This window comes from Coregonus lavaretus (genome assembly GCF_964263955.1).
Source record: "Coregonus lavaretus genome assembly, chromosome: 11".
NCBI lineage: Eukaryota > Metazoa > Chordata > Actinopteri > Salmoniformes > Salmonidae > Coregonus > Coregonus lavaretus.
In genome coordinates, this window is record NC_139998.1 from 12,778,674 (window position 1) to 12,805,276 (window position 26,603).

A 26,603-nucleotide genomic window follows, 5' to 3' on the forward strand; every position below is an offset into this window, starting at 1 on the left:
TCTGCCAGTAAAGCCAGAATTGAACCCTTATTTTCCTCACTCAAAACGATCCTTTCAACTCTTTTGGCATGGTCCATAGTTATTTTTTGATTAATATTAATTTTGAGGTACTATTAGCACTGTTTTTGCCATCCAGCTGGTCCTATTGCAAGAGGATAGTGATGACTACAGCAGTGTTTTTTTTATACTTTTCCTCGTTAAATAAGATCTGGTTCATGTGATCACCTAATCAGTACCTAACTCAGTAGAATGAGGTGTGCCTGTGTTGGAATTCAACAGACACTGGAATGGAATGGCTCTCATACATGTAGAGATGCTGATTTAAGAAAAATGTGCAGTGGACTCTTAATTTTTTCCACAGCTATATGTATGATATTCCTGGGACAAGAATTAGGCAAATAGATTCCATCCTTTCTGCGTTTGGTTTGAGGTTCCTAAATGAAGTCCCTTGGAGCCTCTCTAGCAGCCCTTGTAGAGGCCTTGCCTTACAGGCCTTGTAACACACAAGGTTTGTAGCTACATACTGCCACCTTATGGTAGGTAATATTGAGACAGATTCCTCAGACCTTTCAGAGTCTACTTTGGAGGAGGACATGTTAGAAAACGTTTGTTTGAAAAATAATTACAAAATCTTTAAAAAACGAATGTTTGTTCAAACAGGGATCTCAATTCAGCAACTCTGGATGAACCATGTGCTCATAGTATTGGCATAGGCCTGTGGCTCATAAGATTCCATTATTGATGAGCGTGAACTTGACATTCGACTTATAAGATCTTGCTCTAGTCAGTTTCAGAACAGATAGTAATGACCTCACACAAAAAATCATACAACCCAGGCTCACCTGTCTGCCAGTGCCCATAATATAGGCTTAGGGGGAAAGTGGGGTAAATTGAGAAATTTCTTACATTCAGCATCACTCCGTCAAGGGAAATATAGTATTCTTTCTAACAAATATATCTACATACTGTATATTTTAGGATGTTTGTATCCCTGGAAATAATCAGAATTAATGTAAACATTACAGTTTTGAAAACCTAGCTTGTCCTAAAAAACTGTTCTCTTGTACAATTTACCCTGGGTATGAGGTAAATTGAGCTGCGGGACAGGGTAAGGTGAAGCTGCCTACAAAATTCTGTACTGAATGAAATATTACCACTGGGCACAGTTTTGATTTACATTTCGTTGAGTTGTCTAATGTGAATTCAATGTGAAATCAACAAAAGATGTCACCATGTCATTGGATTTAGGTTAAAAGTTGGGTGAAAAAAAAACAGGTTGAAATGATGTGGAAACAACTTTGATTCAACCAGTTTTTGCCCAGTGGGTACCTTTTTAAAACCATGTATATCTTTATTTCCCAAACACATTTTAACACAATCATAATTGCTTTTTTGTCTTTTAATAATTTTAAGCATATTTGAACTCAGGCTTAACACCTAAAAAACACGTTGTCCTTTTTTAAACACTTAATTAATTTGACTTGGTGAAAATCTGTTTTTCTGACCTAACATGTTTACTACTTTTTCCATGTGGCTTCTTCCTTCACACACTCCATGAAATGATGACCTCTTTCTAAATAATTGGTCAAATTATACATTTTGTGTATGGTTTCATAGAAACAAGAGTGGCGCTCAACTTACCCCTTTGGCTCAACTTACCCCACTCTCCCCTATGTGTGATTGAATAATCCATTTATGATTTACGTAAAATGCTATCACCAATTCATGTTATCACCAATTCAAACCTCTCAGGGCTGATTTCTCCCAGGAATGAAGGGATGGATGCATTTCATTGAAAATATAGGCCTTCCATAGATTTGGGGCAGTTTAATAATAATAATAATACATTGTATTTAAAGTGCCTTTCAAAAAGAACCAAGGACACTATACAACAAAAGAAAATATAAAAAAAAGCAAGGATAAAAACAAAACTGTGAGTACTGTGAAAGCTAAATGTCTCTTGTGTTTCAGATCTAGGCATTGGATCTAATGCTTAGTGTACACAGGAGATCCACTCTGCATGTGGCTGCCTCCCAGGGTCACTCTGAGGGCCTCAGATTTCTGGTGGAGAACACAGGCGCCAGCTGCTCCCTCACACACACAGCTCCGTCTTACCCTAACAGGTACTCTACAGTTAAGGAGAGAGGCACATAAATAGCACATACAGTTGAAGTCGGAAGTTTACATACACATAAGCCAAATACATTTAAACTCAGTTTTTCCACAATTTCTGACATTTAATCGTAGTAAAAATTCCCTGTCTTAGGTCAGTTAGGATCACCACTTTATTTTAAGAATGTGAAATGTCAGAATAATAGTATGATTTATTTAAGCTTTTATTTCTTCCATCACATTCCCAGTGGGTCAGAAGTTTACATACACTCAATTGGTATTTGGTAGCATTGCCTTTAAATTGTTTAACTTGGGTCAAACGTTTCGGGTAGCCTTCCACAAGCCTCCCACATTAAGTTGGGTGAATTTTGGCCCATTCCTCCTGACAGAGCTGGTGTAACTGAGTCAGGTTTGTAGGCCTCCTTGCTTGCACACGCTTTTTCAGTTCTGCCCACAAATGTTCTATAGGACGGCAGGTAGCTTAGTGGTTAAGAGCGTTATGCTAGTAACCGAAAGGTCGCTGGTTCTAATCCCCGAGCTGACTAGGTGAAAAATCTGTCTGTGCCCTTGAACAAGGCACTTAACCCTAATTGCTCCTGTAAGTCGCTCTGGATAAGAGCGTCTGCTAAATGACTAAAATGATTGAGGTCAGGGCTTTGTGATGGCCACTCCAATACCTTGACTTTGTTGTCCTTAAGCCATTTGCCACAACTTTGGAAGTATGCTTGGGGTCATTGTCCATTTGGAAGACCCATTTGCGACCAAGCTTTAACTTCCTGACTGATGTCTTGAGATGTTGCTTCAATATATCCACATCATTTTCCTTCCTCATGATGCCATCTATTTTGTGAAGTACACCAGTCCCTCCTGCAGCAAAGCACCCCCACAGCATAATGCTGCCACTCCCGTGCTTCACGGTTGGGATGGTGTTCTTCGGCTTGCAAGCATGCCCCCTTTTCCTCCAAACATAACGATGGTCATTATGGCCAAACAGTTCTATTTTTGTTTCATCAGACCAGAGGACATTTCTCCAAAAAGTACGATCTTTGTCCCCATGTGCAGTTGCAAATCGTAGTCTGGCTTTTTTATGTCGGTTTTGGAGCAGTGGCTTCTTCCTTGCTGAGCGGACTTTCAGGTTATGTCGATATAGGATTTGTTTTACCGTGGATATAAATACTTTTGTACTGGTTTCCTCCAGCATCTTCACAAGGTCCTTTGCTGTTGTTCTGTGATTGATTTGCACTTTTCGCACCAAAGTACGTTCATCTCTAGGAGACAGAACGCGTCTCCTTCCTGAGCGGTATGACGGCTGTGTGTTCCCATGGTGTTTATACTTGCGTACTATTGTTTGTACAGATGAACGTGGTACCTTCAGGCGTTTGGAAATTGCTCCCAAGGATGAACCAGACTTGTGGAGGTCTACAATTTCTTTTCTGAGGTCTTGGCTGATTTTTTTGATTTTCCCATGATGTCAAGCAGAGGCACTGAGTTTGAAGGTAGGCCTTGAAATACATCGACAGGTGCACCTCCAATTGACTCAAATGATGTCAATTAGCCTATCAGAAGCTTCTAAAGCATGACATCATTTTCTGGAATTTGCCTAGCTGTTTAAAGGCACTGTCAACTTAGTGGATGTAAACTTCTGACCCACTGGAATTGTGATACAGTGAAATCATCTGTCTGTAAACAATTGTTGGAAAAAAATTACTCGTGTCATGCACAAAGTAGATGTCCTAACCGACTTGCCAAAACTATAGTTTGTTAAAAAGAAATGTGTGGAGTGGTTGAAAAACAAGTTTGAATGACTCCAACCTAAGTGCATGTAAACTTCCGACTTCAACTGTATATCAAAAAGAACTCTCAGTACTTGTCGAGACACCCAAAACGATATCGCTTTTCGGTAGATTGAAGAGATATAACACATATTTGATGGGATTTCAATGGGTCGTTTTTTTATTACAAATGTATTTAGTTGTCAAGTTTTGGTCTAGGTAAAACTTTGAAAGTAAACAGTTGGCTCATACAATGTTGCATTCAAATGTACGAAATAATCCAATACAAAAGTTTGGAGGAATAAAATCATTGCAGTCTCATGGTAAAAATGTAGGTCAAACCTTTACATTCACGCTTTCAGCCCTCTAAACTTTGGTTTACATGCTTAAGAAAAATTATGAAATTACATTCTGGTTTAACTGGAGGGGCATTTCTTTGGAAACATTTCAGAACAATGCACATTTTCCTTTTTATTTTCAATTGTTAGGAGGATGGTGTTTTTCATATTCCAAATATCAGTAAGCACTGAGAAATTCGCCTAAAAGCTGTCATTCAAAAAGATTCAAACCATAACATTTTCACATATGCTAGTAGTACTACCACACAAGGCAGTTGTAACATCTGTGGCTGGTTCATGTCACTTTGTATAGGCAATGATGGCTGGCTGGTACTGTGTATCTTAAATGTTGGCTGTAACTTGGCTGGCAAACTCGTTGGCAGGATTCTGATTTTCACTTATCCTTTCTCCTCGTTTCCTACAAATAGAAACAGATTTCTACTTTTTCATCCCCTGCTTTTTCCAAACAAATCCCAGTTGTTTTACTTACAGACAGTACAAAAGTAAACCGAAATATTCAATTTTAAATGATGAAACCAGGGAGTGACTGAGAGTCCAGTCTAAAGGGGCAAGTGTCAGTAATATTAAATAGATTCTGCAGCAGTACTTTTGTATAATTTAGCCAGTAGTTCTGAAAGTAGCGCCCCAAGCCAAAAGTGGTCCCTGAAGATTGTGTACTACGTCACATATGTGCAGATATGTGCACCACGTCATTGCTTGCTCTCTGCTCTGCTGTGGGTGCAACATGTGCATCTTGCTAGCTGTCAATCATACCCCCTAAAATAAAAAACAAAATGTAAAAAAAGCTGTCAATCATATGGTGAGGGGCTGAAGCTCATTGGTTGAACTCAAATTACTAAGGGGCTGGCCCATGTGGGGGAACATTTTTGGAAAATGGTGCAGCACAGCTTTCAAATTAGGGATTTTGTGGCTAATTGAGGTAAGACAGTAATTCTGCACATAGATTATGCACGTATGAACTACACATTGACACATCCAGCCCAAAGCGGGAGGTTTGAAAAATACTTAGTGGTCGCTAAAGTTCCGGAGCATGTCTTTAAACGGCTTCTGGTTTCAAATGCCCATATCCTTGATTGGCATTCATTTTGCCTTGGGGACCAGTTTCCTTCAAAACCCCGGACTGGGGGTTGTGTTTAAAACAGACAGGTGCTGTAGACAGTGACTTTGTGACTGATCTCCTGCAGCAGCTCTTTGATTGACTTCTCCAGATCCACCAACTGGTTGGCCTTGTCTTCCAGAGTCTTCTGGTTGTCATCATATGACTTTTCTAAATCTGGATGGGAACCAAAAAGGAGAGTCATGCTACCGTCAATCTACTTGCTTAAAGTAACAAGATGTGTAGTATCCCTCCACACACCGGTTTTATAATCAGAACATGTGGAAATTTCACACAGTGAATAGGCACACTTGAGAAGAGAATGTTAGAGGGACTGCGTTATTTTATGTTCAACTCTGTATTGGAAAAAGTGAGTTAACATGGACATGGAGAGCTCATAGGTATTATAAACTGATCATGTTTATACTGTATATCCACTAAGCAGACACCATTACACAGTAGGGTCTGTGTATTGTTTGTGATAATGCCTCAATGCGTTGTAAGGACATGTCATGATTGGACCCCAAGGGTGTGTGTTTTAGGTAGTGAGTTGTGATTGTATATACATGCAAGGCACTCTCCAAGCTGTTCTTGATGTGTGTGTGTATATGTACCTTTCAGTAGCTGCAGCTTGTCGCTGGCCTGTAGCAGCAGGTCTTTGGCTTCCTGCTGTAGAAGCTCCGCCCTCTTCTTGGCGTTGGCCACGCCCCCGGCCTTCTGCGTGATCAGGTCTTCCACGGTGCTATACTTATCCTTCAGCTCCGAGTCTAGGTCCTGTACACACACACACACACACACACACACACCGTCATATACAAGGTCCGCAATTTATTGTAAGACGGACAAGGCTTGAAAATGAACCACAAACTCTCACACTTATCCCAATATAACACAGAGTGGATCACACACCTTTTTGACCTGCTCAGCCACTTTGTTGATTCTCTCTGCGTCTTTCTCAGTTTCTTCAGAGCTGAGTGAGGTGTTCAGTGCCTTCTCTCTGAGCAGCATGACGTCTCGCTCTAACCACAGCAGCCTCTGGGTGGCGTTGTTCAGCTTGTACTCTGAGTCCGCTGTCTCCGACTCCACCTGTTCAAGATGTAAAGACGGGAACAGGGTTAATTTCTGCGTCTTTACGGTATTAGCTGTCAAGCAAAATACTTTCAAATATTTTAGTTGCTTTATTTAGTTTTCCCAGTAGAATGGAACCAATGGATTAGTCCCAAAAGTTCAAACTCGCTGTGTGAGGATGTTGACTCACTGAGGTCAGGAGGTCATTGGTGCCTTTGATGTCGGTGGTGGCCTGTTTGATGGCCTTGACCGCTGCGCTCTGGGCACGCTCAGCCTCCTCCAGAACCTGCTTCACCATCTCTGCTGTGTCCCTCACATCGGTCGCCTCTTTACTGTGGGACACACACAGAGGGGGTAAATAATAAGCACACCAAGCACAACAGTGTTGTATGTATGGAGTACCTGGCTTTGCACACTTGCCGCATCTTCTGCACTCTGTTCAAGGATGATCTTGAGGTGTGTGTGTGTTTATGTGTGTTACCTGGCTCTGCGTGCCTGCTCCAGTAGGCTATCGGCTCTCTGGATGTCGTCGGAGCTCTGGTTAAGGATGGTCTCCACGTGGGACAGGTCTTCCACTCTCTCCCTGATCTCGTCTGTCAGGTTTTGGAGCTGGGCTGGCGTGGTGGGCATCTGCATGGCCAGCACCTCGTTGGCCACTGCCTCAATGCTCGCCAGGTCCGCTGCATCCTCTAGGGGGCGCCATAGGAGAGACAAGGGTTACGATGGGGGGACAGTTGTACTAAGGTCATGAGGCATTTATAAGTTACATTCTTTTAGAATCAATGGGTGAAATTAATTGAAATGGCCATTGAACAGCTGCACATACTGCAGATTGTACCTTTAAATAACGGGGTAGTAAACATATGTAGGAGTTAAAGTATGAGGGCTACGTGGGAGTTGATTGGAGGAGTACACATACGTGTGAGGAAGTCTCTGATCTGTCGGATGAGGCTGCGCAGCTCCTCGTTGCTCTGGTCCACACGCTGCTTGGTACCATTGGTCTTCAGCAGCACGTTCTGGGCACTCAGCTTAGCCTCATCCGCCTTCACCTTGGCTTCCGACACCTGGGCACCTCATCACACACAGACAGGTTAGGAACCAGAGGAGAGGTAGTGGGGGGAATTTCTAGTCTAAAGAGAGTTGGTTCATTTTAATTTAAAGACAGGGTCTCACCATCTTGGCGAGCTTGTCCACTTCCTCCATGGCCGTGAGGATCTCTTGGTCAAAGTCCTTGGCCTTCTGCCAGGCGTTGTTGGCCAGGGTGACCAGACCATCGCACCCCTCGCCACCGCACCTCCTGTTCCCCTCGGAATCCACACAGCTCAGCCCCCCGCACGGAGAGTCCACACATGCCTCATCAGCTGGGCTACCACACGTCTGCATAGAGAGGACCAGTAGAGTGAGTAGAGTTCAACTTGGATGCAAGACCGTGGTTCTCTTTTAATCAAACCTAACATCCTTCCTTTGATTTAACAGCACAAGAAAATGTATTATTTTCGATGGTTTTATCTCACAAACTGGGATTAGATTGAGTCCCATCTGTGCCAAACTCAGATCCACACACCTCTGCAATGTCAACATCAGCAAGCCAGTGTCAGGCCTCAGATATGGCCTTTCTTGGCCTTACCTTCTCGCTGAGTTCTGATAGGTCCAGTGTCTCCAGCTGCCCTGCCAGGTCATCCAGTCTCTTGGCGTGTTTTCCCTGCCTCCTGTGGAACTCCTCCCTGGTGTCGTTCATCTTGTCCTCTGTGGCTTGCCGTAAAATGGCGGAGCTCTCCACAGGGTTGCCTGGGCCACTGGTGGAGGCGTTGGCGCGAGCATCTGCAGCCAGAGACTGCTGGTAGTACTTGGTGACACTGTCTGTCGCTCCTGTCATTATAAAAACAATGTTTAATGTCACAGAGTTGACAAATGAAAGTATAATGGAGATTGACATTGTATATCTCTTCTATATCACAATCCTCAACATGTATATCAGTCCCTAACCCCGAACGTCAGTGTTCTTGATGAACTCCACTTGGTCCAGCAGCTCCTTGACGGTGCGATCTAGCTTCTGGGCGTCCTCTTTGAGAGAGTCCAGTTTGGTGTTGGTGCTGTTGTCATCAGATGATACCTGGGCCAGCGCCTCCTCAGAGAGGTTCAGCTTGTTGCTCATCTCTTCCATTAGATCTCTTAAGAACATAAATATATCATAAAGAAAGAATACAGTATATAAATTGGTTTGCCATTAATGAATATTGTCATTGACCCATTTTGACCCCACCCTTTTCCCCACTTACGTGGCCTGCTCCAGTAGCTGCTGTATTTCTGACAGTGGCTCTGTAGCCGGGTTCTGGGCCAGGATAGTTCTTATGGCCCCGGCGCTCTGCTCCATGTTATCTATGGTGTGTTTGTAGGGTCCGGTGATGCCGCTGGCCTTGATGGTGTTCACCTTGTTGACCAGCCTGTGGGTCTGGTTGGTCAGCTGACCCACGACCACGTCCCAGTCGGCGAAGCACTGGTGGCAGCGTTCGCAGTAGGGGAAGGTGCCAGAGTAGCCGCGGGTGCAGACGTCACAGCGGGGACCAGACACGCCCTCCACGCACACGCAGTGGCCGTTGGCCTTGTTGCACTGTTGCTCAGCGATGCCTCGTGGGTCACAGTCACATGCTGCAAGGCAACAGGAAACCAGTTTTACTACAATTTTCAGTCAACTCTAAAACTCTTAATGCATGACTGAACTCACAAAACATAATTTTTTCCATAAGTCATTAGCATTTTGTTCCATCCTGATCCTGACCAGTCAGTCACCCTCCAAAGGTCCTGAATGGGAGGGAGACATTTCAAACAGCTTGGTGACGTCCCATAACAAGGGGACAACAGCCTACACAGCAGCCTTACAAAGCCAGGGAAGTGCTTCTCAGTAGCCCCCCTCTCTCTCGCTACCTCTTCAAAGGACGCATCTGCCTCGTCAGGTCAACGCATAAACTCATTTAGTCTATTGGGATCCACCTAATCTAATTTCAAAGTGCGCCACTGGCGACAAGGGAAAGGAAGGGAGCTCCTGTCACTTTATGGGGTGGAACCTTTATAGGTTTATAATCACATGTTACTGCTATGTTTGGTGGTGTTAAGCACGGTTAGCACCCTGTTGTAAGCACCTCTGAAATGTGGACTGGCTATCCTAACTCTTCTATTTGAGACTTTTTCCATTAGAATTCAAATGGTAATATCCCAGTTATTTAATGCTAGCAACTAATATGCCTTGCCATATCATCAATTTTTAAATCTACTGGTAAGCCTATGTCTTTCTGGCTTACCAGTAGTTAAGAGTGGCCAGGTGATGTTTTGACTTGTGGGTAAAACGTTTTTGATGGAATTTCACCTCGTTAAGATGAAGTCTACTGAAGTTCTGGGGAGCCAAAGACCAATGAACCACAGCCACCCACATTACCCTGGTGACTTTAAGCTTACAACAAGCTCTACGCAGATGCAAAATTTGGAGTGTTGCAATGTTGTTTTTCGTCACAAAAAGGGGCGGCTCCTTGTAATACGCTCCAGCATTCGACGTGGTTTATTACTACCTGAAAATGTAGACATGCCGTATCATTCCTTCCGCAGCCGTAGGGGCAGTGTTGTATCTTGGTTCCTTGATCTGGGCCCAGTTTCTCGATAGCGATGGAATTTAGGCTTACAAGTGTTTTAACGATGCATCTTTCCTACAACTGCCGAAGATTTAACATTAGTTTCCCAAAACACCACGAAGAGAGAACGTTCGCTAAATGTGTCGTTGAGGCATGTGTCGATACTGATAGGATCAAAAGAAAGGAAGCACTGTTCTTGGATCAGTGTTCTCCTTTCCAATCTTACCGTAACATTAGAAATTATTCCACAATACTGTTGACGGATCAGCTTCTAGAGAGATATTATCAGGGTTGAAAGTAAGGCGGAACGTGAGCCTATCACAATTAATACAACATGCCCGAAAAACTTGTGGGTACACAGGTCACTGTTAGGGTTTGGATGCTGAAATTATTTTGTGAGTGGACTAATGTGCGCGGGTAGCCTACAGGAGCACCTTTGTTAAGTGACTGTTTGACAATCAGATGAAAACATCATGACTGGTTGTGTTTATGCCACATTAAAAGGCAAAGGTGGCTTGTCAATAAGGCTAGGGGAAGCTTTCTTTAAAGTAAATTGAATTAGATTGCCAAAATGATATTGCCTAATTAGCTTACTCCTGTCTATACAGAAGTAAATACAATCATTCAAAATAGGCTACTACACCAGAAAGCATGATTTGGCCACAGAGGATCATTAGCTTCTTTTTTTTTTTTTACTGTGGATTGTTTTAAATCACATAGCCTACAGTCGGAAGGGCCCGCAATTTGGGCAGCGCATGCTGCAAATACCAAATAGAGGATTGTTGAGTTGCGACTGTCAGTGAAAAGTAGAGAGACCCAGCCAGGCATATCGCAATATTTAAAAATACAAATCGCGTAAAAACTGTTTGGAAAGCAAATGGCTATTGATGTAAAGAGATGTCAATGAAAATACTCACATTTTAGCGAACAGAAGCCTTTCATATTGGCACTAGCGGAGAACATCAGCCATACCCCCGGTAAGTATGTATATTCACTGTCTTTGTCATTGGGTCAGTGCCACTTTTGCTAGTTTTTGGACAATAATTTCCTCCTCGAGGATGCCACCTTTCCAAGAAGTCAGTTCGTCAAACTTCTGCCCTGCTAAAGCTGCCCCGGTCAACTGTAAGTTTTGTTATTGTGAAGTGGAAACTTCTAGAAGCAACAACGTCTAGGCCACACAAGCTCACAGAACGGGACCGCCGAGTGCTGAAGCGTGTAGCGCGTAAAAATCGTCTGTCCTTGGTTGCAACAGTCACTATTGAGTTCAAAACTGCCTCTGGAAGCAACGTCAGCACAAGAACTGTTCGTCAGGAGCTTCATGAAATGGGTTTCCATGGCCGAGCAGCCGCACACAAGCCTAAGATCACCATGCGCAATGCCAAGCGTCGGCTGGAGTGGTGTAAAGCTCGCCGCCATTGGAGCAGTGGAAACGTGTTCTCTGGAGTGATAAATCACGCTTCACCATCTGGCAGTCCAACTGACGAATCTGGGTTTGGCGGATGCCAGGAGAACGCTACCTGCCCCAATGCATATTGCCAACTGTAAAGGGAGGAGGAATAATGGTCTGGGGCTGTTTTTCATGGTTCAGGCTAGGCCCCTTAGTTCCAGTGAAGGGAAATCTTAACGCTACAGCATACAATGACATTCTAGACGATTCTGTGCTTACAACTTTGTGGCAACAGTTTGGGCAAGGCCCTTCCCTGTTTCAGCATGACAATGCCCCCGTGCACAAAGCGAGGTCCATTCAGAAATGGTTTGTCAAGATCGGTTTGGAAGAACTTGACTGGCCTTCACAGAGCCCTGACCTCAACCCCATCGAACACCTTTGGGATGAATTAGAACACCGACTGGGAGCCAGGCCTAATCGCCCAACATCAGTGTGTGACCTCACTAATGCTCTTGTGGCTGAATGGAAGCAAGTCCCCACAGCAATGTTCCAAAATCGAGTGAAAAGCCTTCCCAGAAGAGTGGAGGCTGTTAAAGCAGCAAAAGGAGGACCAACTCCATATTAATGCCCATGATTTTGGAATGAGATGTTCGACGAGCAGGCGTCTACATACTTTTGGTCATGTAGTGTATGTATTAAGCCAGGCTAAAGCCAGCTGCCAGCTAGCTACTACTAGCAAGGGAAGGCGACTCTTCCTTATTTTCACAAAATGAAAACACAAAAATAAAAAACGTTCCCATCACCCTCTTGTGAATGGGATCATGTTACCAAAAGGTGTTCGCTACTCCAGAAATCCCATTCTACCCATGTGGACGCACGTAGATCAACAGAGTGAAGCTTGTAGTAACCTTTAGGGGGTTGAGTGAATAGGGTGGTATGGAGAACGGGAGGAGGAGTGGAGGAGGAGGAATGGAGAAAGAGGAAGATGTTTGCCCATTTCAAAGCCTCAGTGAGGGAAGTGTGTGGAGTACAAAAGGGTCACGATGGGCCACCCTACAGACTCTGCAAACAATCCCCCAGATCCAAGTGACATTCGGGGATCTCTATTTACATTTTTCATGAGCCTAATAATAAAGATGTAATTTAACATTAAAAATGAATTACCTTTAAATGTGGCATGAACACAACCAGTCCTGATGCTTTCACCTGATTCTCAAACAAATCACTTTAAAAAGTAGGCTACCTGTGCATGTTCGTCCACTCCAAAATAATCCAAACAGTGCAATGCGTGAACACTCGTGCAATTTGATGAATGGAAATAGACAAAACACTAAAAAAAGTGCCTAATGACATTCGGCGATTGCCATTGATTAGGCCTACATTAATTGATACGTCTTGCTGACTAATTGACCTTTCTTGTAGCCTGAAAAGTCGGGACATGTGAAATGGGGCTGAAACTGTCCTGAGAAAAACGGGATTGTCACCCTAACACAGGGTCAATATACTAGGCTAGGCTACAATGTGTAGGCCGATTAGCATGAACTTCAAATAGGCCTACCAGTAGCCAGTGATGGTGGTAAAAGAAATAGCTGGGTAAACTCTGATTGCTGTTCGTTGAATGCTTGGAGTCTTCACAGATCGTGTGACGTAAAACACTACGTTTCTTTCCTTATATTAATTACATTTATGACAGTGTTATTTGTAATTATTACACATTTAACAATTGAATTAGAACATTGAACTTAAACCCTTGTTCGATTCCTGAATCTCCGCAATCTCTGAAAATGCACTGTAAGTGTAACTATGCCTACCTAACATTTCATTAAGTTTTGCAGTGAAAACAGTTCTCATGGGTACATAAATCCAAAATAATGTAGGCCTATGCCATTGCAAAATCGAATGCTTCTAACTGAAAGAGTCAACTATAGGCCTACTGTCATTAATGTTGGATGGATTAGATGCGCATTGGTGTCTAGCTGTAGGCTAGTTGTCTATTGATATTGGCAACCATCATCAGTTGATCCAGGAAATAAAACAAATATTGCTAGAAAATAATAAAGCTAAATAAATGGTCTACTTCTTCTGGCCATATAGGGCACAGAGAACACCAATACCCTAGCGCACCTGAAAAACAAAGCAATGAGCGCTGTAAACAGCTGACTGACAAAAGCAAACAATGGTAAATCAATGGATAAATAGAATGCATTGGAATAAAGGCATTGGCTATTTTTATCAAGGACGCGTGGCAAACAAATAACGAAAATGAGCAAGTACAAATTACAATCTATGGGTTTAAAGGAGCTCAGCTGTGGCTGAAATGTAGCACTACTGAGTGGACAGCAACATGAACAGGGATACGGTCTGTGCAGCCACATAGAAATAAATGGTTTAAACCATGAGAGAGAGATGGTGATGTTTGTTTAATTTGGAAAGTTTTATTTTCATATTTACCACTGTAAAACATATTTACCACTGCATTTTAAACAAATAGAAGTATGGTTAAATTAGCATTATTTAGAGACCCTCACCGCAAAGTTTGACTTTTGTTGCATTTAGGGGAACTAACGTCTCATTCTGGGGAGCTGAGTTAGTTTTCTAAGGCAGGAGGTCGAGGGGCCTGGGCTCAGTGGAAATATGTAGTGAATGTGACCTCTTGGAACCTGCGGTAAATATTTACCCTCCTCCTACCCGTCAGCATTGCCCCCAGAGCAGACTAAACACACTACAGGACAAACATATCAAATTAAGCAATCTGTAGAGGGAACTTGAATCCATGGCGCAATAAGACATGGCTGATTATCGTTGATTTGCTGCAGTTTTCTGTAGTGATGGGGGGGGGGGGGGGATCAAGACAGTAACATATCACAATATTATTTGGAAGATATTATATAGATACTTTGAGTCCAACTTTTTTTGCCAAGTAGCATTAGCTAGCGCTAATCGGCTGTACCAGCTCCAAAACTCCGGTATTTTTCATCCTATAGCTTGTCCTACATCTTCTTTTTAAATAGTGAGCCAACATGTTTTCAGCACTTTTATTTCCATGACTGATCAAAACTCATTTTCTCATGCTCTCTCTCTCTGCAGCAGACATATAGTGAGCAATATGTTTGGAATATCAAATCACAATAAAATCGCAGTATCGAATCGCAATACATACAGTGAGGGAAAAAAGTATTTGATCCCCTGCTGATTTTGTACGTTTGCCCACTGACAAAGACATGATCAGACTATAATTTTAATGGTAGGTTTATTTGAACAGTGAGAGACAGAATAACAACAAAAAAATCCAGAAAAACGCATGTCAAAAATGTTATAAATTGATTTGCATTTTAATGAGGGAAATAAGTATTTGACCCCTCTGCAAAACGTGACTTAGTACTTAGTGGCAAAACCCTCACAGAGGTCAGATGTTTCTTGTAGTTGGCCACCAGGTTTGCACACATCTCAGGAGGGATTTTGTTCCACTCCTCTTTGCAGATCTTCTCCAAGTCATTAAGGTTTCGAGGCTGACGTTTGGCAACTCGAACCTTCAGCTCCCTCCACAGATTTTCTATGGGATTAAGGTCTGGAGACTGGCTAGGCCACTCCATACCTTAATGTGCTTCTTCTTGAGCCACTCCTTTGTTGCCTTGGCCGTGTGTTTTGGGTCATTGTCATGCTGGAATACCCATCCACGACCCATTTTCAATGCCCTGGCTGAGGGAAGGAGGTTCTCACCCAAGATTTGATGGTACATGGCCCCGTCCATCGTCCCTTTGATGCGGTGAAGTTGTCCTGTCCCCTTAGCAGAAAAACACCCCCAAAGCATAATGTTTCCACCTCCATGTTTGACGGTGGGGATGGTGTTCTTGGGGTCATAGGCAGCATTCCTCCTCCTCCAAACACAGCGAGTTGAGTTGATGCCAAAGAGCTCGATTTTGGTCTCATCTGACCATAACACTTTCACCCAGTCCTCCTCTGAATCATTCAGATGTTCATTGGCAAACTTCAGACGGCCCTGTATATGTGCTTTCTTGAGCAGGGGGACCTTGCGGGCGCTGCAGGATTTCAGTCCTTCACGACGTAGTGTGTTACCAATTGTTTTCTTGGTGACTATGGTCCCAGCTGCCTTGAGATCATTGACAAGATCCTCCCGTGTAGTTCTGGGCTGATTCCTCACCGTTCTCATGATCATTGCAACTCCACGAGGTGAGATCTTGCATGGAGCCCCAGGCCGAGGGAGATTGACAGTTCTTTTGTGTTTCTTCCATTAGCGAATAATCGCACCAACTGTTGTCACCTTCTCACCAAGCTGCTTGGCGATGGTCTTGTAGCCCATTCCAGCCTTGTGTAGGTCTACAATCTTGTCCCTGACATCCTTGGAGAGCTCTTTGGTCTTGGCCATGGTGGAGAGTTTGGAATCTGATTGATTGATTGCTTCTGTGGACAGGTGTCTTTTATACAGGTAACAAACTGAGATTAGGAGCACTCCCTTTAAGAGTGTGCTCCTAATCTCAGCTCGTTACCTGTATAAAAGACATCTGGGAGCCAGAAATCTTTCTGATTGAGAGGGGGTCAAATACTTATTTCCCTCATTAAAATGCAAATCAATTTATAACATTTTTGACATGCGTTTTTCTCGATTTGTTTGTTGTTATTCTGTCTCTCACTGTTCAAATAAACCTACCATTAAAATAATAGACTGATCATTTCTTTGTCAGTGGGCAAACGTACAAAATCAGCAGGGGATCAAATACTTTTTTCCCTCACTGTAGAATCGTGAGAATCGCAATACACTACCAGTCAAAAGTTTAGACACACCTACTCATTCAAGGGTTGTTCTTTATTTTTTAAATGTTTTACATTGTAGAATAATAGTGAAGACATCAAAACTATGAAATAACACAACCAAAAAAGTGTTAAACAAATCAAAATATATATTTTACATTTGAGATTCTTCAAATAGCCACCCTTTGCCTTGATGACAGCTTTGCACACACTTGTCATTCTCTCAACCAGCTTCATGAGTTAATCACCTGGAATGCATTTCAATTAACAGGTGTGCCTTGTTAAAAGTTAATTTGTGGAATTTCTTTCCTTCTTAATGCGTTTGAGCCAATCAGTTGTGTTGTTACAAGGTAGGGGCGGTATACAGAAGATATCCCTATCTGGTAAAAGACCAGTCCATATTATGGCAAGAACAGCTCAAATAAGAAAAGAAAAACGACAGTCCATCATTACTTTAAGACATGAAGGTCAGTCAATAATGAACATTTCAAGAACTTTGAAAGTTTCTTCAAGTGCAGTCGCAAAAACCTTCAAGCGCAATGATGAAACTGGCTCTCATGAGGACCGCCACAGGAATGGAAGACACAGAGTTACCTCTGCTGCAGAGGATAAGTTCAGAGTTACCAGCCTCAGAAATTGCAGCCCAAATAAATGCTTCACAGAGTTCAAGTCACAGACACATCTCAACATCAACTGTTCAGAGGGCCTGTGTGAAACAGGCCTTCGTAGTTAAATTGCTGCAAAGAAACCACTACTAAAGGACACCAATAATAAGAAGAGACCTGCTTGGGCCAAGAAACATGAGCAATGGACATTAGACCGGTGGAAATGTGTCCTTTGGTCTGGAGTCCAAATTTGAGATTTTTGGTACCAACCACCGTGTCATTGTGAGATGCGGTGTGGGTGAACGGATGATCTCTGCATGTGTAGTTCCCACTGTAAAGCATGGAGGAGGAGGTGTTATGGTGTGGGGGTGCTTTGCTGGTGACACTATCTGTGATTTATTTAGAATTCAAGGCACACTTAATCAGCATGGCTACCACAGCATTCTGCAGTGATACGCCATCCCATCTGGTTTGGGCTTAGTGGGACTATCATTTGTTTTTCAACAGGACAATGACCCAACACACCTCCAGGCTGTGTAAGGGCTATTTTACCAAGAAGGAGAGTGATGGATGGCCTGGCCTCCACAATCCCCCGACCTCAACCCAATTGAGATGGTTTGGGATGAGTCGGACGGCAGAGTGAAGGAAAAGCAGCCAACAAGTGCTCAGCATATGTGGGAACTCCTTCAAGACTGTTGGAACAGCATTCCAGGTGAAGCTGGTTGAGAGAATGCCAAGAGTGTGCAAAGCTGTCATCAAGGCAAAGGGTGGCTATTTGAAGAATCTCAAATATTAAATATATTTAACACTTTTTTGCTTACTACATGATGCCATATGTGTTATTTCATAGTATTGATGTCTTCACTATTATTCTCTAATTTAGAAAATAGTAAAAATAAAGAAAAACCCTTGAATGAGTTGGTGTGTCCAAACTTTTGACTGGTACTGTATATCGTATCGACACCTAAATATCGTGATTATATAAATATCGTGAGGTCCCTGGCAATTCCCAACCCTAGTTTTCTGAGAAAATCCTTCACCTCACTTTTCAGTAGACTTTCCAGAATATAGCTGTATCTAGAGTTGAAATACCATAACTTACCTCTATTCTTTCCTTTCTACACAGCATGTTCTATGTTACAGCACAGATAAGATGATTGTGTACAGGCAAGGGAGGGAAATTCCAGCGTTTTTTGTGACATGGATCCCCTTACGGCTTCTATTCCTCTGCCTAGGGGGTGGAGGGGGGCAGAGATGGTTGTAAACTACATCTTCAATGGTCTACAGCTGGAGCAGTCTTTCATCATGGGCCAACACACACACACACCGTTTGTGACAAGGCTTTGATGTACAAGAAGCAGTGGACATGGCTCCTACGGAAGTGTATGTAGGTTTTGCTGAAAGCAAACTGCCTTCAAATCACTGCAAAAGCCACACAAATGCCGGGATGTACAACTGTACAACGTTAGACTCCATATTTATAACACACTAACAAACTGCAGCGTTTGAAGCTAGTTTTAGTGTAATGTTTGGCTGTTGGGCTGCTCCAGATTGGGGGTAAATCAACATGAGGTGGGGTAAACGAGGTAATCTGATATCGGGGAACCGGAGCGGACTTCCTTCTCCAAACAAACAGCCAGGACTGTCAACACAGACCCTTCTACGCCGAGAGAAAAACACAAACCTTTCTGGAACTACACTCCTTGCAAGGAGCAGCAAACCACAAGCCTGAGAAAACTGCACTGTGGAATTTAAACGAGATAGCAAGGTCTTCTATGAAGCGTTTCACATGGTGCAGCTGTGACCAGTGTGAAATGGCTAGCTAGATAGCGGTGCGCACTAGTAGCTTCAATCGGTGACGTCACTAGCTTTGAGACCTTGAAGTTTTTGTTTCCCTTGCTCTGCAAGGACCGCGGCTTCTGTGTAGCGATAGGTAATGATGCTTTGTGGGAGGCAGTTGTTGATGTGTTCAGGGGGTCCATGGTTCGAGCCCAGGTTGGGGCAAGGAGAGGGACAGAAGCAACACTGTTACATTGATGTTGTTTACCCGGATCACTTAGTTGTGCTCTGCCAAGCTGCTGGGGTTGCTGCGTAGAAGGAGGAGGTGAGTGTAACCGGTGTGAAATGGCTAGCTAGTTAGCGGTGCTCGCTAGTAGCGTTTCAATCGGTGACGTCACACGCTCTGAGACCTTGAAGTATTTGTTTCCCTTGCTCTGTAAGGGCCGCAGCTTTTGTGGAGCGATAGGTAACAATGCTTTGTGGGAGGCAGTTGTTGATGTGTTAATAGGGTCCCTGTTCTAGCCCAGGTTGGGGAAAGGAGAGGGACGGAACCAACACTGTTGCACAGCCTGCCGAGAAGGATTTCAATGTTTAATTCCTATGTTAAAGCCGTCAAAGTCATCTCTGCACCTTTGGTTTGATTACTTTTGGGTTTGATAATCACTTTCTAATTTCATTGTCAACAATGTATACAGAAGTTTGAAGTAGATTCAACTACCACAGTGGACCCTTCATATAGTGACTGAACATTTATACTCAAGAGACTAGCCTACATCAGAAGCCAATTCATGTGTCCTTCAGTAGATAATTCAGCAGGCTGCTCTTCTCCAGTGATGCTACTCTGGGACAATGAGTCCTTTGTGTCAGCAGCAGTCACTGTGTTGGACAGCCGTCCCTCCAACAGGACACCCCATCAGAACAAAGGTGCATTGTGGGGCACCGGCGGGATATTGGGAGGCTCGGACAGATCCCTGTCTGTTTGTCATAGAAACAAAGCCGTCGGGTGAGAGAGCACATCTGGCCTTAATGTTGGCTCCCACAGTAAGGAGAGGATGCTGTGAGTTTCTCCACCACAGCTGAAACTCCTACACATTCCCATGATATGAGCCTAGGGGAATGTGGCTGCTTGTGATACCCTAGTTATTAACACTAAAGGCCTCCTTTGTGTGTCTGGCAAATTTAAAATTGTCGGGTTGGAGCTTTCTCACACACAAACGCACGTAGAGACATGCACACGCGCACACACACACACACCTCAGTGTGTGTCAAGATGTAGATTTAGTCAGTGTAGTGCCAGCACGAATAACTGCAATTCTGCTGATTGAGATGCAGTGGTGGAAAAAGTACCCAATTGTCATACTTGAGTAAAAGTGACTCAAGTAAAAGTGAAAGTCACCCAGTAAAATACTACTTGAGTAAAAGTCTAAAAGTATTTGGTTTTCAATATACTTAAGTATCAAAAGTAAATGTCATTGCAAAAATGTACTTTAGTATCATTTTAGTATCAAGTAAAAGTAAAAGTATAAATCATTTCAAATTCCTTATATTAAGCAAACCAGTTGGCACAATTGTTCGTGTTTTAAAAATTTGCGGATAGCCAGTGGCACACTCCAACCCTCAGACATCATTCAGAAACAAAGCATTTGTGTTTAGTGAGTCTGCCAAATCAGAGGTAGTAGAGATGACCAGGGATGTTCTCTTAATAAGTGTGTGAATTGGACCATTTCTGTCCTGCTAAGCATTCAAAATGTAACGAGTACTTTTGGGTGTCAGGAAAAATGTACGGAGTAAAAAGTACATAATTTTCTTTAGGGATGTAGTGAAGTAAAAGTAAAAGTTGTCAAAAATAGATATAGTAAAGTACAGATACCCCAAAAAACGACTTAAGTAGTATTTTAAAGTATTTTTACTTAAGTACTTTACACCACTGTTGAGATGTGCCAACTCACCGTTGCATTTGACTTCAGGGTCTCCCCAGAACAGCTCTCTGCACTCCCGACACGTTTTACCACCAAAGCCAGGCTTACAGGAGCACTGGCCACTCAGCTGTTGACAAAACACATGCATAAATATTAGAAATGTGACCTTAGGACCCAACAGAAGAAGGGTGTGGTCGTGTGAGAACCCACCTCATTGCAGGACGTCCCAAATGAGTGGTTGGGGTCACAGTCGCAGACGTCGCAGCCCGTCTCGCTGGCCATGTTCCAGGTGTCAGGGGCACACTGGTCACAGTGCTGACCCACCACATTCGGTAGACACTGGCACTGACCGCTGCCGAGATCACAGTGGCAGTCACCCACTGACGGGCACGTGGCTGGGTTGGTGCCCAGGTGGTTACACATACACTCTGAGGGAGAGAAGTTACGTTGCTAGCAGGTTGGCAATTGGACAATGACAACTACTTCACCTCACATTGATACGACAAACAAATAACAAAGAAATGCAAGTTAACTATTTTTACTCACTTCTGCAGTTTTGTGTGAGGGCATCTCCATAGTAACCCAGCTTGCAGCTGTGGCAGCCCTGACCCTCAGTGTGATAGAGACATTTGAGACATTCACCCGTTCTGGCATCACAGGACTCCTGATCCAGCATGTCAATGTTGTTGTTGCACTGGCAGGGTTGGCACTGCCCGCTGTTCTCATGGGGGTTTCCATAGTAACCTGGAGCACACTCCTCACATCTGGCACCTGTAGGGGAGAGGGAAAGACAAAGGAAGAGAGAAGGAACAAGAGGTAAAGGGTGAAGGGGGGAAAAAATGCTTAATAACCCCTTCACCAGAATAAGTGTGTCATCACTCACCTCTACAACAACAATCTATTCACCTAGCCACACTATCAGAAATAATGACTGCCTATATATTTACTTCAACAATAACATACTGTATGCCAGGGTTGTGCTCAATTCAGAATTTTGGAATTGACTCCCATTACACTCATGAGCTGAAATTCGAATTGAATTGGCCACACCCCACAGGATGTAGAATGAATTCAGTGCAATTCAAATAAATTCCAGTCAGTCATAGAATGTGTTTCATTTAATCTGACAGGTCACACTTCCAGATACCAAGGAATATATCACTTTTCTCTGGAAACAATGTTCATATACTCTTTTAACCTTAGTGCTTAAAATAGCCAATTATATTTCCATCAACCATTTAATTTGTTTTGCTTCTTTTTGAAGGCTTTAGGATCAACTTAAGGGTTAAACTAATGCATTCTTGTAAATGTAGTATGTTCCCCATATTGAAGCAAATTTAAGTGATTAATGAAATATAATAACTTAGCATATTCATATACAGGTTTTGTTTTCCTTGATATTCATCAATATTTTATATGCATGTATATAATGACATGTTTGATGTTTTATGTACAAAATCTATATTTATATACTGTAGACTATACCTAATACAGTGGGGAAAAAACATTTTTAGTCAGCCACCAATTGTGTAAGTTCTCCCACTTAAAAAGATGAGAGAGGCCTGTAATTTTCATCATAGGTACACGTCAACTATGACAGACAAATTGAGAAAAGAAATTCCAGAAAATCACATTGTAGGATTTTTAATGAATTTATTTGCAAATTATGGTGGAAAATAAGTATTTGGTCACCTACAAACAAGCAAGATTTCTGGCTCTCACAGACCTGTAACTTCTTCTTTAAGAGGCTCCTCTGTCCTCCACTCGTTACCTGTATTAATGGCACCTGTTTGAACTTGTTATCAGTATAAAAGACACCTGTCCACAACCTCAAACAGTCACACTCCAAACTCCACTATGGCCAAGACCAAAGAGCTGTCAAAGGACACCAGAAACAAAATTGTAGACCTGCACCAGGCTGGGAAGACTGAATCTGCAATAGGTAAGCAGCTTGGTTTGAAGAAATCAACTGTGGGAGCAATTATTAGGAAATGGAAGACATACAAGACCACTGATAATCTCCCTCAATCTGGGGCTCCACGCAAGATCTCACCCCGTGGGGTCAAAATGATCACAAGAACGGTGAGCAAAAATCCCAGAACCACACGGGGGGACCTAGTGAATGACCTGCAGAGAGCTGGGACCAAAGTAACAAAGCCTACCATCAGTAACACACTACGCCGCCAGGGACTCAAATCCTGCAGTGCCAGACGTGTCCCCCTGCTTAAGCCAGTACATGTCCAGGCCCGTCTGAAGTTTGCTAGAGTGCATTTGGATGATCCAGAAGAGGATTGGGAGAATGTCATATGGTCAGATGAAACCAAAATATAACTTTTTGGTAAAAACTCAACTCGTCGTGTTTGGAGGACAAAGAATGCTGAGTTGCATCCAAAGAACACCATACCTACTGTGAAGCATGGGGGTGGAAACATCATGCTTTGGGGCTGTTTTTCTGCAAAGGGACCAGGACGACTGATCCGTGTAAAGGAAAGAATGAATGGGGCCATGTATCATGAGATTTTGAGTGAAAACCTCCTTCCATCAGCAAGGGCATTGAAGATGAAACGTGGCTGGGTCTTTCAGCATGACAATGATCCCAAACACACCGCCCGGGCTACGAAGGAGTGGCTTCGTAAGAAGCATTTCAAGGTCCTGGAGTGGCCTAGCCAGTCTCCAGATCTCAACCCCATAGAAAATCTTTGGAGGGAGTTGAAAGTCTGTGTTGCCCAGCGACAGCCCCAAAACATCACTGCTCTAGAGGAGATCTGCATGGAGGAATGGGCCAAAATACCAGCAACAGTGTGTGAAAACCTTGTGAAGACTTACAGAAAACGTTTGACCTGTGTTATTGCCAACAAAGGGTATATAACAAAGTATTGAGAAACTTTTGTTATTGACCAAATACTTATTTTCCACCATAATTTGCAAATAAATTCATAAAAAATCCTACAATGTGATTTTCTGGAGAAAAAAAATCTCATTTTGTCTGTCATAGTTGACGTGTACCTATGATGAAAATTACAGGCCTCTCTCATCTTTTAAGTGGGAGAACTTGCACAATTGGTGGCTGACTAAATACTTTTTTCCCCCACTGTATATAATAGAAGAGGCATTTGAATTTCATTGAATTTTATTCTATTTCCTTTAATTCAAATTTGAATTGCAATTCTGTATCCTCTTTACTACCTCAATTCTAATTCAATTCTGAATTGAGCACAACCCTGCTGTATTCCCTCCTGTCAAACAATCTATATATCAAACTGTGACTGTACATTGCAGGCAGCTATACATCATGGAAAGTCACCTCAAGCTTCAACATGAATGCATACAAATCTTCTGCTTCCTAGGGAACAAGTCTGAATGATTCTGTTCAGACTTGTTCCATAGGAAGCATGGAACAAGTCTAATAAGTAATCCTGCCATGCTCCACTAGTTTACTAGGTGCTCTATAAATCTTGGCAGGTGGTTGTTATTGGCTGCCTACCTCTGTACCCGGGGCTGCAGATACAGAACACCTGGTAGTGGGAGTCCAGACCGCGGTAACATCCGCCGGCAAACTGTCGCCCGCTGCCGGGCCCATCCGGACACATACAGGGCCGACAATGGTCGCCTGAACCCAGGATGGGGTCGCCGTAGTAACCATCCAGACACCTGTAGGGAAAAAGGCAAAAGGTGGTATCTATCACTCTATCATTCACATACATGTCTTTATTATAGACACTAACAAAACAAATCAAAGTTGTTAAGTGGCTTTATGCTACAGGGAGATTTAGACGACCGACTGACTCCCAAGGACCCATTGTAATGCCCACCCATCCAGACATACACCAATGAGCTTCCTTAACCTTTGACGCCTGACTCCTCAACCCACATTGACCCCTGGCTGACCTCTCGCAATTGTGTCCAGTGGTCTGTTCTCGGCAGCCCAGGCACTTTCCGGAGTAGGGGTCGCACTGCTCTGTGTGGCCGTTGCAGGTGCAGAGGCGACAGTTGGGGAAGCCCCAGTGACCCGGCAGACAGCGGTCACACTGACGGCTGTACGCCCCGGGGATACACACACACTGGCCTGTGGCCTCGTGGCAGAACGCATCCTCCGATCCCTGGGGACTGCAATCACAGGCTGCGGGGAGAGAGGGGGAGAGCAAAGAGAGTGATAAGTACCAGATTCAGTGCCTGTAATTGTGCAATACTAAATGGCAGCCTTTTCATTTAGTCAAATTTACGTCTGCAGCCGCTGGGTCCAAACAGGTACGTGGCAGGGGCACACTTGTCACAGTTCCTGCCCACCACGTTGGGGCGACACTGGCACTGCCCGCCACTGGCGTCACACACCGTGCTGAGGGCGCCCTGCGGGTCACACTGGCATGCTGGAAAAATGGAGACAGGAGGAAATGTTAAAGAGAGAGTGGGGGAATGGGCTTAAAAGTTAGTTAAACACACAATCTGGAATGATCTGTTCAAATGGGGGCAATAGTTGCTGCTGGATACATGAGTAAGGTATTTCACTCAAACAGTTTTGAATATGGTATAAGTACTGACTGTACATAAAACCCTGGTTAACCCTTTGTCGCAATATATTTTACCTCAATATATCTTGCCTTTGACATGCTGACAAAGGTTTGTTTCATTAAGGGCGACTGAGGTATTTAATCAACAACACCTTCTATAATCTATCACACTGACAGGCTGACAAAGGCACCGTATCCTTCTCAACAGACGAGTGGAAAGAGAGAGAGGGGTACCAGACATTCCATAGAGGACAGTGAGTCCATGAGTGGAGGAGAGAGACGAGTGAACTGGTATTCACTAGGTCACGTCAGGGGAGGGGGATTTTAGGCAAGCATGGGAATGTGTGTGTGTGGTGTGTGTGCGCGCGCAAGCTTAAGTACATGCAACCTTAGAGTGTGAGTTTTGTGCCCCTATATGAACTAAACATCCCCCAAAGTTCTTCCTGGATAGCGGGTAATGATATGCTCTGAGCCAGACTCTGCCCAAGCCTGGACTCCTTCAACATTATCCTCTGAAGTCTCTGCTGTCCTCATAAATCAAAACTCGCCTGGGACTTCTGAAGCACCTCTAAACCACTGTGGCTTAAAGCTAGAATTGAAACAATAACAAAGTGGTCACCCTGTCTGTGTTTGGTAAAAAGCAGAGGGATGGGCCTGGTGAAATGTAACAACTCTAAAAAAATATATATTAACAGTGTTATGGATGCAAGGACTGACCATCCATGATATAAAAATTATAGTTGTAACCATGTGGGCACAGACATCAGTTCAATGTCTAGCTTTGATTTATATTTGGTTGAGTTGTCAACTAGTGTGAATTCAACGTGAAATCAACAACAAATGTCACCCTGTCATTGGATTAAGGTTAAAAGTTGACAAAAATACAAAATTCCCTTACATTTTGTTGTTTCAACATCATCACATTGGATTTTTTGGTTGAAATGACGTGGAAACAATGTTGATTCAACCAGTTTTTGCCCAGTGGGACAGTGTTCCTTTACATTTACATTGTTTACAATCATTGGAGTAAAACAAGCTTCTATTTTGGGTTCTGATGGGGTACGACAGTTGAACTAAGCTCATGAGGCATTTATAAGTTCTATTCTTCAAGAATCAATGGGTATATATCATTAATTTATGTCCAATAATGGATGTAGCAACTAAGGATTCCAGCTTTAATAAGGGGACACCACAGCAATGTGAGGACCTTCAGATCTAAGGGAGGTGAACTGATCTATGGGCTAGATTATTGCACGCAGATCTTGAAGACACTCTGATCTTTATCATCTGCTAAGGCTGGGGTAAGACTTAAAAGGGACCTACGAAACCACATTGGCTTTGTGAAGACCTGCAGCAATGTGCAGAAACTACATCTGTCCAGGAGACCTCAAACAACCTCCACATGGTAATTGAGACAAGATAATGTGACTTCCACAGCTGGGAGGATTTGAACTAATACTGACAGCATTCCTAGAGACAATGAATACAAAGCCAATCAAAGCATATCACACTTACATCATATTTCGATCCTAACAATTACTTCTCTTCACCTAGACATCTAACTACAGTATTATGTTGCAAAGTAGGTACCGTCATATACAGTAT

General features: G+C 43.2%; 1 protein-coding gene across 1 annotated transcript in view; it reads right to left on the reverse strand.

The window, feature by feature from the left end:
* Positions 1-4,021: 4,021 nt before the first annotated feature.
* Positions 4,022-26,603, reverse strand: part of LOC311137211 (laminin subunit beta-1-like) — a 54,462-nt gene continuing 31,880 nt past the window's right edge. The window contains exons 19-34 of the mRNA XM_084171571.1: positions 24,714-24,857; positions 24,379-24,610; positions 23,975-24,141; positions 21,037-21,261; positions 20,701-20,918; positions 20,521-20,617; positions 8,687-9,056; positions 8,394-8,578; positions 8,035-8,276; positions 7,581-7,784; positions 7,327-7,471; positions 6,889-7,096; positions 6,598-6,739; positions 6,249-6,425; positions 5,954-6,113; positions 4,022-5,516 (exon numbers count right to left, since the gene is read on the reverse strand). Of these exons, the coding sequence (XP_084027697.1) occupies positions 5,377-5,516; positions 5,954-6,113; positions 6,249-6,425; positions 6,598-6,739; positions 6,889-7,096; positions 7,327-7,471; positions 7,581-7,784; positions 8,035-8,276; positions 8,394-8,578; positions 8,687-9,056; positions 20,521-20,617; positions 20,701-20,918; positions 21,037-21,261; positions 23,975-24,141; positions 24,379-24,610; positions 24,714-24,857 (3,056 nt within the window). The 3' untranslated portion in view covers positions 4,022-5,376. The remainder of the gene's footprint in view (positions 5,517-5,953; positions 6,114-6,248; positions 6,426-6,597; positions 6,740-6,888; positions 7,097-7,326; positions 7,472-7,580; positions 7,785-8,034; positions 8,277-8,393; positions 8,579-8,686; positions 9,057-20,520; positions 20,618-20,700; positions 20,919-21,036; positions 21,262-23,974; positions 24,142-24,378; positions 24,611-24,713; positions 24,858-26,603) is intronic.